The sequence below is a fragment of the Falco rusticolus genome, chromosome 4, assembly GCF_015220075.1.
Source record: "Falco rusticolus isolate bFalRus1 chromosome 4, bFalRus1.pri, whole genome shotgun sequence".
Lineage (NCBI taxonomy): Eukaryota > Metazoa > Chordata > Aves > Falconiformes > Falconidae > Falco > Falco rusticolus.
In genome coordinates this window covers 12,601,887-12,613,787 of record NC_051190.1, presented here as the reverse complement: position 1 = coordinate 12,613,787, position 11,901 = coordinate 12,601,887, and the positions used below count along the sequence as shown (strand labels likewise).

The 11,901-nt window shown below is 39.7% G+C and overlaps 1 protein-coding gene across 1 annotated transcript; it reads left to right on the top strand.

The window, feature by feature from the left end:
* The first annotated feature begins 16 nt into the window (after nucleotides 1-16).
* On the top strand, nucleotides 17-10,847 carry CHCHD4 (coiled-coil-helix-coiled-coil-helix domain containing 4). Its single transcript, XM_037386899.1, has 3 exons — nucleotides 17-201; nucleotides 2,250-2,348; nucleotides 9,694-10,847. The coding sequence occupies exons 1-3, from the start codon at nucleotides 180-182 to the stop codon at nucleotides 9,987-9,989; spliced, it is 417 nt and encodes a 138-aa protein (XP_037242796.1). The 5' UTR covers nucleotides 17-179; the 3' UTR covers nucleotides 9,990-10,847.
* Nucleotides 10,848-11,901: the final 1,054 nt, after the last annotated feature.

Genomic DNA, 11,901 nt, shown 5'->3' with positions numbered 1-11,901 from the left:
GCGTCAGCGGCGCCGGCGGGCTGGGAAGGCCCTTCCGGAGGCGGGAGGTCATAGCGTGGAGCAGCTCACCGCTGCCCGCTGCTGCGGCTGTGCTCTGCTCTGTTCTGCCGGAGGAGCGGAGGGCGCGGTGGGGCCGGTCTGCGCGCGCGCTGCCGGGGAAGGCACCGGGCGGCTCCGCCATGTCCTACTGCAGGCAAGAAGGTGCGCTCGGGCGTCCTCCCAATGTCACGCCGGCGGGGAAGGCCGGGGGGGCTCGCCCTGAGGCGGCTGGGGGCGAGGCGGGGCGGCTGCCCGCTCCCCTCAGCCCGCGAAGGGGAAGCGCAGCCTGCGAGGAGCGGAGAGGCGAAGGGCGCCCGCGGGCGGTGTGCGGCGGCGTGGGGAGCGCTGCCTCGCCTCCCGCCTCCGACCTTTCTCCTCACGGAAGGCGGGAAGCCGTGGGGCGGGAGAGGGCGCCCAGGGTCCCCGGGGGGGCGGCCTGCGCTGCGGACGCCGCTGCGGGCTGGCGGGGCCCCGCAGGGCTGCGGCGCGCCCCGGGGCGAGGCGGTGTGCGGGACACGCGTCGCGGCGGCAGACAGCGGGGGGCGGGAAGGTGCCGCCCTGCGGCCCGTGGTTTGCGCAACCCCGCGACATGGCCGGAGCTAAGCGTGTGGGCACCTCGGGGCTCGTGTTTTACCTCAGCGGGTTTTGGTGTGGAGCAGCCGAGGCGTGCCGGCGTGCTGCCTGTCCGGCGTGGAACGGGGCCCTTCTGCAGGGGCTAAATTTCTACCGTCTTAGCTGGTCAGAGGTGGGTCCTTTTTCCCTTTTTAAGGAAAAAACGGTAGAGATATAGGGTGGGTAGAGTGCGAGCTTTAAGGTTCCGTATCTGTACGAGGTATTATCTTGTATGGTTTGTACTTAGGAGACTTCACCACTTCGTATCCAGGCGGCTGTATTCCTCCCCCACCCACCCACCCCTTAAGTAATGTAAAATGACTAAATATAAAATTTTATGCCAGAGAAAAGACGTTCTGTAGGTCTGAATGCCATTTGGAAGTTACAGACTTTGACGTACTGATTATAAACTGAGGTAGTCATAGCCTACAGACCTCTTTGCTCTATGTTTTTAATGTTATTTCCTTATTTTAACATTTTGGATCTTTTCAAGATCTGTAAGTTGTCTTATGGCATCCTACAAAATTGCAGTGACAGGGGCTAGAGTTCGTATGTTTTTAATTCCTTTTATATGAGAAATGACTAGACATTCTACATTACAAAGTTTGTCGGAGTACGATGCAGTTGACAGAAAACTGATTCCCTTTTAAAAAGGGTTTACATTTATTTATTTCGCAGACATGTTTAAATGCGGATTGGTTATGGAGCAGAATAAAGGAAGCTACTAAATAATCTGCTGGTTGAGGTCACATCGAGGGCAAAAAGATACTAGTTCCTAATATGCCAAGTCACACTGTAGTGGCTTTTATGAATTAAAGTAAGTTCTTTAGGAACTTACTTTTTTTTTTTCCACCCAATGAATACTCAGTTGTGCGTTCAGAAAAGTTTCAGCTAGCTGTTCTTTTTTGCATGCATCTGCATCAGAGCATCTATTTTTTTTATAGTTCTACAGAGTTGTTAGAGAACTCTGCTCAGGTTTCCAGCTAAGCCTCCCCCCACCCTGCTACAGAACTTTGTTAAATCAAGAGTGGCACAAGAGCAGGAAGTTTTTTCTATCCTTGATAATATTGTAGCACCCCTCAGCATTGTTGGTTCTACATTGTTAAGGTGCTTTTGAGTATAAGTCAGATAATTACTGTAAAATTTTACACTAGTTTTTAATGAAGAGTATTGTATTTAATAAGTATACCGTTGAACGCTTTAATTTACTATAGTTTTTCTTTCACTTTTCCTTTTTTTTTTTTTTTTTTGCCTAACCCCTTCATCTGGGTTAGCCCTGGTAGCAGAGTAGTTTGAGCTTGTTTTGAAACAGCTTTTTAACTTCACAGTTCAATGAACTGTACTGTGATCTGCAGCCATTACAGTATGTTGCTGTGAAAATTAGAACTTCAGGAGACTAGAATTTCAATTTGTATGTGTTCTTCTGAACCAACAACTGTTCTAATTGAAGGTGATTGCTAAGTACAACAGGATTCGTTCAGTATTAATATTAATGCATCATGTTGAATATCCCATTACCTTGTGGTGTTTGGTAGCTTTGTAAATGACTCCTGTCTCAGCTTTCTCTGAACTTTTGCTTGTTCTCCCTTATATGTTAGGGAAAGACAGAATTATATTTGCAACCAAGGAGGACCATGAGACACCAAGCAGTGCTGAGCTGGTTGCAGATGACCCAGACGACCCTTATGAAGAACAAGGTCAGTAGTAAGCAGAAGAACAGAAGTAATGAGCAATGCATCGATTATATCATATTCTAACAATCTTAAAAAACCAAAACAGAAAACAAATGTTGTATGAAGTGGGAACAAATTATTCATCCATTTTTCAAGATTGAGGGCAGCTAGTTATTTGGTAGATAAACACCCAAACTCTTAGTAGTTTTAGCTTTCAAATTAGGACATACAAAGTTACATGTTTTCCTTATGGTGGTTTTTTTCCTGCACTTTTACTGATCTTTCAAAGTGGCCTGTTCAAATACATCAGTTGATGGCTTATAGTTTTGGTTAGTAGCCAGAGATATGTGGGAAAAAACTTTTCCTTCCTTTCTTCTTTTAACAGTATTAGAGCTTAACCAGTGAAAATCATGATTGTTTTTTTCACTGTTTTAAATGGCAACTTGCAGTTTTCAGAGTAGCTGAAGTGTTAACGTATGCCGTCATTGATGTGAGTTGCTCACTGGCCTGTGTGCAGCTGAAACTGTTTAATTTGGTGATCTCTATGTGATTTAATAGAAATTCTATCTGATGAATCCTGTATTATACTAGTAGCAATATAATCAGTAACTAGTAGTAATATCTTTGGTGCATGACAGGAAAGTTCCGATTGCTTAGTTTTCAACTGTACCTATCTTGTCTTGAAAAGATGTAAGTGAAAGTTTTCAGCGAAGGTTACATTTCTTATGTGAAGTAGACCTAAACTGAAAATGGAGATTTAAGAGAGCAGAATATTTCTGAGGTCGAGACTTGTAATATTGTTTTATTAATAACAATATTAATAATTTATTAATAGTAAGATTCTGCTGCACAGAACATGTTTTAGGTTGTTTCTAATGGGTAAATGACATAATCTTCCGATCATAATGATCAAATAAATTTTGCCCTGGCTTAATAAATTTTCTTGATCATCTGTGAATTTGTGTTATTTTTTTAATTGCATTTATGCTTACAGTCTTTTAGCCCCTTCACTTTGTGTGAGGTGATCTCATTGCTTTCAACTACGCTGAGATTGAAGTAAACGCTTCACTCTTTGAAATTTTGTTGAAAGTTAAGCCAGTGGCTCTGTGACCTTTAGAGGGCAGTATTTAAGCACATTTTAGCAGCTGGAGCACACGGGGTTGCTTTGTTAGCTGATACGGTGTGTAGTTTCATTTGAACTGTGTCTTCCTGTGTTATTAAAATAACTTTTTTCATACATAGGGTCGTTGAAATTATTTTGCATTTAGCTGCTTATCCTCGCTTCATTTCACCTATATGTAGTCAGTAGATATATCTAAAGGTTTTGCTTGTCAGCAGTGATGAGTCTGTTCAGTCTTATGATTACACAAATGAGAATGATGAGAGGGTTTCAGTTTCAGAAAGGTGTTTAAAAGGTGCAGTTTAGTATCTGTCAGGAATTCTTCTACCTCATATTTTGCTGGCTAAGACTCAATATCCAAACCTCCTATTTGGTGGAAACAATCTGTGCTTTGGGATTTGTCACCAGCCCCTAAAGATTTCAAACAGAGATGCCGACAGGCAATAAAATCTACTTGGCACTTGTATCTGTGACTGTCTTCACCAGGATGAAAGGTAGAACCTACAAATGATTCATGAAAAGTAGTTCATCCTTAGGTGGAAAACAGTGTCTGAGGAGAGCTCATTTTTAAGAATATTGGCTCCTGTCGATATGCTATGTGGAAGAGAAACAAAATCAACAGTTTTTAACTCCTGTCTGAGGCAAATTCAGAATTCACTATTTGGTCTGTTGAGTGAAAAGTTAACAGCCTCTAATGATCAGAAGGTAGAAATAAGTTCCTCATTCTTTTTCTGTGGGCTATGGTTTTCTGTTTTTTTCTGAAAAACTGGAGACTGCTTGCAAAATAAAGCAAAGGGACTTTTTCCAGATATCATATCTGGAGAACATATAAACCCATGGAGTTTTTATCGTTTGCTGCACCGTTGTCACCTTACATGGTGTACAGCTAAACAAAATGATTTGCTGTTTAGCTAAGTTCACGTATGCAATGTGTAGTGATGTTACATGTGGTTGTTTAAAGTTCTTGTATTCCTCCTTACAATCTTTCATGGTCTTTGCTGGTGATTAAATATTCTGCTAGTAAAAGGTGGCTATCTAGCAACGACGTGTGGATGCATATTGCTCCTATAACTAATCATCTGTATTTGATGCCTTTTGAGAGGGAGGGGAGCCTCTCTGATCTAGCATAAACGATATGACTAGTAACAATGTAGCTATACTAATAAAGCCTTGGAGTGTTAACATGGAAAACAGTTCTCTTGGTACCTCTAAAGAGGGGATTCTCTTCCTTCCATCTCATGCTCCACCCCAAATTTTCTTTTTCTGGTTGTAGGTATACCACAAGTGTATAGTCTTGTGCCTGTATTTGACTAATAAACTAGCCATAATTAAAAGAGCCACTTTCTCCTTGTTTAAATGCCATATTAATTGGTTCTTCTCAGGTGTATTTTGCTGGATATGGAAAGTCCATGGTGAGGAGGAGAGGTGATGCGTTTTTTTTCCTAGCAATTCTGTATTTACAGCATGTTGGACCACTTGCTTCCTGAACTATAAAGCAAGGAAGTAAACAGAGAAAGGCAGAACCTGGTTATGTCAGGGGTGCCTTACAGTGAAAATGTGTGCCAGTGTGATTCAAAATGAGAAGCTCTGTAAACTGTTTAAATACTGTTAATAAGTTTGGGTTGGATTTTTTTTGTGATTTTTTTTTTTTCTTTAGCATGTGATAAGCTACTACTATGTTTTAAGGTTCTCTGAAAACTCACTTAAGCATTGGGCTACAGTGCATCAGATCAAAACAGAAACAATTGTCATGTCACAGAATGTAGCTGCATCTAATGGGAGTGAAATTTGTGGGCAGGAAAGACATGGGTATATGTTGAAGTGCAGAAGCTCTGGCTCATGTGGTTTTTATTTAAAAGAAAATTAGAAAGGGTTTTACATAAAGTAAGATGCAGGCTTTTCTAATTTAGCTTCTGCTTAGAAGACTTGGTATACAGTGTTCCAACTTCTGTAGCATAATTAAGTGTAATGACTCTTTCCATCTCTTCTGCTGTGCTACACACAGAACAGTCATATCTGGGAAAGAATAAATTTATTGAATAGAAATGCCGTCATCTGGATTGTTTTCTAATACAGCGGAAACTTTTATTTAAAGTTTTGGGTTTTTGTAGGGGCCCTTCTAATATTTAAGATAAACAGTGTAATTCAGTATTTTTGAGTAGTCCTTATTTTGCTTCAGACATTAACAGTTTTTGAGCAGTCTACTTTAGTCAGTAACTCAGGAAGACTTGTGCTCTGATTTCCTTGGGAGAAAATAAAGTTGTATATTCTTCTTTATTTCTATCACTTATGAGATTTAATTATTAATTTATTTTGTTTATCAGTTGCGAGAGTTTGGTAGGCAAAATGTTAATGGCTCACTTCAAGCCAAAAACAGTGAAAGAAATGAAGCCAAGTGAAATGGGAATGCAGACAAACCAGGGTAGGTTCAAGTTAGCATTTCATATTGCAGTGTATTTCAAGGTTCACTGTATGTGCCTTTTAACAGCTGTGGCTGACAGAAACAAATTAGGAATTCATTTGCAGCATTTAGAAATAGTATTCTCACTGTAGAGCTTGTTTCTGCTCTTATGTGTTGCAGATGAAAGAAAGAATGTGAAAGATCTCTCATTTTCCTTGAGATCTTTGCTCCCATCAGAATAGTTTTTTATTTTATTAGGCTTATATGAAGAAGGCACTGGTGAGTTTTATGTACGAAAAGTAATTTTTATGAGTTACAGCTGTGATAGTTGGCTGAAAGTGCTTTTATGGAATTGCAGCTCAAACACAGGTTGTTGCTGTCTTCTCCCTTCTCTTTGTCCAGACTTGTTCCTGTCCTCTTATTTTAAACACAGTTTCAAAATGGTTTCCACAGAGGAATGATGAAGCAAACCCCCTAATTCTTTTAAGAAAGAACTTGATGAGTGATCAGATGTACAGTACTCTTTTTCTTTTTCTTTTTTTTTTTACTGGTGATACCCCTTCCAGTCCTGTTTCCTATGTGTATGTCATCTTACATTGTGAATCGTTATTGTTATATGTGAAAGTTGCTATTGGAATGTTTGTCATGTAACAGGGAAGAACCTTTTCTCAGAACAACAGTGGGACTTCATTATGGCAAGTACAAAGACAAGTGTTGACATAAATGCAGATGGGCCTGCCTTCATCGACGATATTAACAGATCCCATGAGCTAAGAGATTGTGTCATGCCAGCAGTTAATTGCTAACACAAGCCTTGATCTGCTGTGATGTAAACAGGGTTATTTTTTTCTTCCCCAAGTGCAGGCTGAAGTAGATTATGATTCACTGTATCAGTGAGGTTCAGACTGCATTTGAAGTAAGTTTTAATTTGGTTTTAATCAAAAGTAGTAATCATATCTATTGCAGATTTACAATTTAGGAAGAGTGATGGATGAAATCTGGTTCCACCTTTATTGTGTTCTAAGCTAGCTGATACACTTACTCATTGAAGCGTGCTTTCTTTAATTATCAGGAAGTGTTTGCCTTATTTGTGGTTTTGTGGTTTTTTTAAGCATTGTTTCTATGCATATAACATGTAAAACTGATGCTATTTCATTGATCACATAGGTGCAAATCAATGCTCATGTGATGTACAAGAAAGTACTGTTTATGGGATAACTTACATGGTTAACATTTGCATGCTTACAAGGCAGTTCTGGTTCTAAAAGGAACGCTTTATTTTAAGAGAATTATTTTACAAGTAATATTGCTGTGGTGTCTTCAGGAACATCTCAAAACTCTTCATGTGTTTGGGTTTTTTTAAGTATTAGAAAAAATGACTGTTTAAAATGACCTATTGATGTTATTGAGGAAGCATATAGGACTTTAAAATCTAGTTTGCAAAGCAAGCTATATTTCTTCTATTCTGTATGTTCAACATCTTTCTGCTTTATGTCATCGTTGGCAACAAGGAATCTGGCACCAGCCATCCATCTCCTTGTCTCAGAAGTTCTGCTTTTCTTGTAGGCAGATAGAGATGCTGATGCACTGTGCTAGGTATATCTTCTCAGTACAGTGATTATTACAGATATTTTACAGAACTATCTTGCCAAATAAAACATGATCTATGAAAAAATTACAGTATTACTGTAGTTGACTATATTATGCCAAGGCAGCTGTTGCTTTCTATAATGAAAAGGAGACTGTTCAACACTGAGATTTTACTCTATTTTTCTGCTGAACTGTATTGACTGTTTTAGAGCACATTGTGGATAAATTGCAAATCAGAAAATTTTCCTTTCATTCTTTTTAATATAGCAATAAATATGACTGAGCTGCTTTTGCTGTACCAGTACGTAAGATTCATGGTGTTGTGGCCTAGTGCCTAAGGAGTTGCTTGTGGGAGTGAAACGTACATCTGGAACTTCATGGTCCCACAGGACAAAGATGATAAATACTTACTGAATTATGTGGGAGTATTTTAGGTAACATCAAGTTACATCAACCCCTAAATAGAATTTCATGTTTGGATCAGAATTAATGCAACTGTTTTTTGACAATGGTATTTTCATACCTGCTTCTAAAGGGAAAGTAGTTAAACTTCAGGTTTATGCACATGCTGTTAGCTTCTGTGGAAACTCAACATGGACATGAAGTTAGGGAAGTCAGCTAGGAGACGCAGAGAGCAAACTGTTGAAGTGGAGCAGAAACCAGCTTGAATCACAGTACAGTATTTCTCTTGTTCTTTGCAGCTGAACATAACTACATGTATGTTTATGTAAAACAGAGAAAGGGAATGGAGTTGTATTGCTTGAGAGCAATATATTAGGGATTCTAGAAGCCCACATGACTAAGTCTGTTATATTACTTTTTTATAACTGCCTGTTCAAAAGGTTTTCTAAAACTTAGAGATTAATTCTCTAGCTTGCTGCTTAAAATTCATTGTGCGTATCAGTTGATGTCTCAAGGAACATACACCTATTTAAATTTTCACCTTGCTACTCCATCACTGAAGTATTTCTGTGATGACTTTAACTGTTCCAGAGCAGAAGCTTACAGCTATTCCAGTTCAGAGTCTAAAACGAGACCTAACTCTTTCACTTGTGATCCAAAGTGCAGTTTTGTTTCTGAGAACCAGTCAACCTGGCTCTCACTACTCCTTGTGGTCTGTGGTGGCCTGACCTTGGCTGGATGCCAGATGCGCATCGAGCCACTCTATCACTCCCCTCTTCAGCAGAACAAAGGGGGAGAAAATAAGGTGGAAAAAAATCCAGACTTGTGGGTCAAGATAAAGGCAGTTTAATGAAGCAATAGCAAAAGTTGCATGCATGGAAGAGAAGGAAAACAGAAGATGTTGTTCTCTACTTCCCATCAGCAGGTGATGTTTGGCCACTTCCCAGGAAGTACACATACACATAGTGCACACACACAGTACACATAGTGGTTGCTCCAGAAGACAAGCATCTTAAATAACAAATGCCCTCCCTTCCTCCTTTCTCTTAGCTTTTATATCTAAGCATATGTCATATGGTCTGGAATATCCCATTGGTCACTTAAGGGTCAGTTGTCCTGGCTGTGTCCCCTCCCAAGGTCTTGCTCACTCCCAGCCAACTGGGCAGGGAGGAGGTTGGAGAGACAGCCTTGATGCTGCGGAGCACTGCTCAGCAGGAGTGAAAACATTGGTGTGTTATCACCACCTTTCTAGCTACCAAGATGAGCACGGCACTCTGAGGGCTGCTGTGGGGCTCAGCCAGATCCCGTACAGTGAATTAATCTGTCTTACAAACTGACTTTCATTTTTTGTAATTCTTGTTTCCCAGTTCACATTTTAAGGGGGAAAGCTTTGGGTTAATATTCCAGAGTTCATTTAAAATGAAGAAAAATGCATCCATCCAACTTGATTTAAAAGACTTCCAGTCTTAATACTGGAATTAAATTCTTGTGACTTGTATGACACTATTCTAAGGCTTGCTTGTTCCCCAACAGAATCTGGCAAGTGGATTGACTTGACTTTGCTCTGTTTTGCAGTTTCCTTAGAATATTTGTAGCGGTCTGTAGTTTAGGGAAAACGACTTAATTCAGGCATGGATATAGAACTAATCTCACTTGTGGCCAGTAAAGAATCATACACATCAGAGATGGAAACAGACCGGCCAGGAAGTAAAAGGCATTTTAGTACACTTGAAGCTACAGAACTAATATGGCATTGTTAGTACTTCAGCTTACACCTGCAACATAGCAGCTTTCACTAAATAAAATCAGTTTTTTGGAAGGAGTGCTTTAACTTTTCTTCTCTCTTGTTTGTTCAGGTTTGATATTGCCCAATGGAGATATCAATTGGAATTGCCCATGTCTGGGTGGAATGGCTAGTGGTCCCTGTGGGGAACAGTTCAAGTCAGCCTTTTCTTGTTTCCACTATAGTACAGAAGAAATAAAGGGATCAGACTGTGTGGACCAATTCCGTGCCATGCAGGAATGCATGCAAAAATATCCAGATCTTTACCCTCAAGAGGATGAAAATGAAGAAGAAGAGAAGTCAAGCAAAGATTTGGAAGCTACTCCTATGGAGGCTTCTGCTGCCAAAGAGGAGAAGGGATCTAGCTAATGAAGATGCAAGGAGGCTGTTGTCTCCATTTCTCATTTTCAGAGACATGGACTTTTGCAGTATGTCTGTCTTCTGAGTTGTCAAGAAATGCTTCACCATTGTTCTATATGCTGTATCATAGTAAATAATCTGTTGCTGAAGGAGAAATCTCAGTGCTAGAGCCTTGCAAATAAATACTGGTAAAAACCAGGAGTTATGTGTGCGTAATGGAGTACTATGTAACCTGCTATCAGAAAGTTCATACTTTAAACAGCTATTTTTTACTAAAGTTCTCCTTCAGATTTGACATGAATAATGTCTAAATACATAGCTTTCAACTAAAATCCCACTAGCACACCAGGTCTGCCTTCATTTCATTATGTTCTGATCAGTAGCTGCTCTTTTTTAATGTATTCTGTTCTATTAATAGAAATCGCATTAAATGATTGTTTTACCTTATTTTTTTTTCCAGAGTGATACAGGACACTGAAAATTATCTATGTCTAGAATTTGTAAAATAATTTCAAATGGTTTTATTAGATTATGGTTGCATTTTACTACTGACATCAGGTGAGGACAGGCAGAAAAATGCTGAAATGCGTATCTCCTTTGATTTCATTTATTTATTCTGATGGCTTTTACAGTGTGTTGTGCAACCATTGATAAAGATGAATGGAAAGAATGTTGGTCACTGACTTTATTTTTGCTCTGAAACCACAAGTTTTGGGTTCCTTTATTTAGTACGTGCTCCTTCGGTGTATAGACAGGCTCTTGTAAAAATACTTTGTGAATACAATGAAAATGTTACCTCGTATAATGATCTCAAAACCGATACTGTGACTTAAGTGCATATTAAAAAGCAAATACTTTTTACCTTCATTGAAAGCTCCTGTGTCTTTGTGGCTTGGTGTGGTTTTTTGTTAACACTGCTTGGATTTGAGAGAACTTTTCTGTGTCATAAGTAGACTTTGAATCAACTTGTGGCTTGTGAAGATCAGTTGCACCAGCTTGCCAGATTTTTATTCTTGTCCAATTGGTTTCTGCCCAGCTCCAGACAGGAAGACATAAAAAAAGTAAAGCATTTTCAGTAGCGATATTAGACTGGATCATGAATTGGCACTACAGAGGATCTGAACAGTCATTAAAATATTTGAAAATTACTTGAGGTTTAATACCTGTGGGTAAGGGAATGCTGCTTGGTTTTCTTCCCTAGCAAAATGTAAGCTGTGAGAACCAAATTGTACCTGTGGCTTCAGTAACTGTTCATTGCAGGGTGAGTTTTGTTGTTGTGGTGGTGGGTTTTTTTTCCCCCTCTCCTTATGTGTGTGTTAACTTAAGCAAAGCATAAGAAGTTGTAGTAGCAGTAATGCAGCCCTGAAGATCTAGTAATATTGAAACATTTGCCATCTCTTGTGGGCAGCAGTCTTGAGTGCTCAGCAACATTGCTTCCACATAACGTCCTGATGTCTTGTTTGCCTAAGTTATTTCAGTGTTACTAGTGTTGCTTCCAAATGTTTGAGGGGAATTTTCCTTAAATTTTATGGTGTGTTTGAGCTGTTTATATTTCAGTACAGCTGTTGGATCCTCAAAAAATAGTTGTAACCAATTAAGCAGCTGACAACTACTCAGTTCTGAGGGCATGGGTAGCAGGTACTCTCAGCATCTCTTTGCTTTTAAGAGAAATGGTGTGATAGAGCTTCTCAGTCTGCCTCAGACATAGGAAGACAAATGCCAAGTTAACCTGAGTAAATGGGCACAAAAGCAGCAGTGATAAACCTTGGCACTTAGGCAGTTGGACCGTGAAAATGGAATCTTAGGTAATCAGATAAACAGTGGGCACCAAATAAATAAAAAAAATCGCATGTACCCAAGCTTTTGGTTGTTCAAATGGAAATCTAATGCATTATTTGTGAAGAAGCAAGAGTTGTTTGTG